Genomic DNA, 2,577 nt, shown 5'->3' with positions numbered 1-2,577 from the left:
GAAGAAGAGAAACAAGCTTCACAGGTCAATCTCTAGCACATGGCCAGTTTCTTACATGAGACATTTGCTGAGGTCTTAGATAGCAGGCAGGGCGGAGTGTTTCACCAAAAAGGCAAAAATCTCCTAAGTATTGATGATAGTACTTTATTCTCTTTTCCGATTCTGCACAGCTGATCCTTAATATATGTCTGAATCATGGGCATCAGTCTTCATTTCCCCTGGTTATTAAGACCCTGCTGGGCTTTCTGGTTACAACATCAGTATATGTCACATCTGCCCGCAAGTCAACCACGTGGTCTCTGCTGAGCGCCTCTTGGGGCAGAATGAGTTTGGGAAGTTCTCCGCTGCTATGTTGGGTTGACTGTTACTGAATGACACGACCTCACGGTCTCCTTGCACAGGAACTTCACTGAATCTTGGGTGATACAGACATCAACGAAGCCCTGCTTGCTGTACTGCCATTTAATAATACCTGCAGTAGTGCAGGGCTTAATTTAGGAGGCAGACAGAGGTCCCTTTAACTCTGATTATTCACAAAAACAAACACACGTGGGCTTATTTCTGGGCTCATATCAACTCACCACCCTGCTACTATCTCCTACCCCTCCATTTGGAAGCAAAAAAGCAGATTAATTGTCCAATAGCTGATGTCTACTATATTCTCTTTATGCACCCATTTCTGCAGTCTGTCCACAGCGTTAAAATTCTTATCTTTTGGGAAAGAAAACAAAATCTCACATCATTCTGTATTCATCTAGTTGTTTAAGGATAAATTCTGTGCTCTGTGTCTTCCAGTTTATGGTTTTATTTTTAAATCCCAACTCCTGGAAATTCAAGAACTCACCTTTTCTTTCAGCAGAAGGTAATCTAAGCAAATCAAAGACTCTTAACATTAGGACCTATTATCTGCTCCAAATTTACAAAAGTCTATGTGGATGCTCAAAATCCAAGATTTGTACTACTTATTCTCAGCTAACTCTCCTGAAGACAGCTTGTAAAGAATGGTATCTTGAACATGCTGATGGAGTGGAAAGATACATAGTACAAAGGAGAAGGAGGAAGTTGAGAAAGTGGGAAATACCAATTTTTGAATATTAACAAGTATGATCCTGTTAAAATATACAAAATACTGCTAAACCCCAACATGTATTCCATTTTTATTGCCATGAATCTTCTGCAGTTTTCTGCCTTTTATGCCCACTAAATTTAAATGCCAAATGTGCACACGTAGGGAGAATTAGGGTGGGATTTCATTCACCACTCTCTTCCCTCATCTCTGGTTTCTCATGGACGCTTCACCCCCTGCGCTGTCCTGCTGTATATGCCAAGGCTGTTGCAGCTGACAGGCCATAAACGGGTGGTACCCGAGGTGCGTCTGAGGCACTCATGGTCCAGAGCCTTCAACGACAAACTATTCCCCTGAGTTCTCTCATAACTTCCTGTTGTACAGACTCAGGGAATCTGCCTGCCTGTTTCCAAGACAAGCAGAGCATTTGAGCAGCTGGGCCACTCTGACAGGGAAGTTTGTGTTCGGGGCTGAACCACTGTGAGAGGAAATTGTAGAGCTTGCATACAGTAATAAACCCCAACATCCTCAGCCTCCACCCTGCTGATTTTCAGTGTGAAATCTGTGCCTGACCCGCTGCCACTGAACCTGTCTGGGACCCCAGACAACCGGTTGGAAACACGATAGATCAGGAGCTGTGGAGACTGGCCTGGCTTCTGCAGGTACCAATACAAATACGTGTTTCCATTGCTATGCAGGAGGCTCTGACTAGAGCTGCAGGAGATGGACGCTGGCTCTCCAGGGGTCACCGGCAGGGAGAGTGGAGTCTGGGTCATCACAATCTCCCCACTGGATCCTGGAACAATGAGACAGAAGTGCAAGGTTAGGTACAAACATTAAGAGCAATTTGCACAATTTCCTTTTGTTATTTATTTCTGGCTAAATCATTCTTCATGTGGATGATTTTGATTCATTCTCCAAAAACTTCCCATTTCAAAAAGAAGTGAGGTTTACAAAGCACACAAAGGCCTCTAGAATTCTACTACACTACCCCCCTCTCTCTGTGTCAGAGTCTTCACCAGAGCACAGGCCTTTGCTCTTCTGGAATCTTCCTCACTCTCTCAGATCTAAACTCACATGCCCCATCCTGGAAGACAAGACGTGCACATCTAACACATGCACAGAACACACATGGGAGGCAGTGGGCCCCAGAGCTCTCCCCACCCTATTCTCCTTTCTCATCTCCTTCTGTCCTTACCAGGGACCCAGAGCACCAGCAGCCCCAGGAGCTGAACAGGGAGCCTCATTTTGAGAATTTGGACTGAGGAGTCCTGATAGGTCAAGGTAAGGTGAGTGCTGAGCTTTTATCTCAGACTTGTATGGGAAGGGCCTCCCTAGGGGACAGTATGCAAATGCCCTGGTGGATGCAGTGGAGTAGAAAGAACCAATGGTAGAGGGGTGGGCTTCTCTTGTAAGAACAAAGTGACAGAAAGTGTCTTCTGTGTCAGGAGAGAAAGTAATAGAGAAAAACTCTATTTTGTCTATGTGGGATAAATTTAAGTGTTTCCTTC

At 44.8% G+C, this 2,577-nt stretch overlaps 1 gene segment (V, D, J or C); it reads right to left on the bottom strand.

Moving 5' to 3' along the window:
• Positions 1 to 1,452: 1,452 nt before the first annotated feature.
• LOC105820312 lies at positions 1,453 to 2,336 on the bottom strand. The segment is given in 2 exon segments: positions 1,453 to 1,862; positions 2,265 to 2,336. Coding segments are annotated over 2 exon segments (459 nt in total).
• Between the last annotated feature and the right edge of the window lie 241 nt (positions 2,337 to 2,577).

The sequence above is a fragment of the Propithecus coquereli genome, unplaced genomic scaffold, assembly GCF_000956105.1.
Source record: "Propithecus coquereli isolate 6110/MARCELLA unplaced genomic scaffold, Pcoq_1.0 Scaffold519, whole genome shotgun sequence".
Taxonomy (NCBI): Eukaryota; Metazoa; Chordata; class Mammalia; order Primates; family Indriidae; genus Propithecus; species Propithecus coquereli.
The sequence above is the reverse complement of the archived record's forward strand: the minus strand, read 5'-3'. Positions and strand labels throughout refer to the sequence as shown.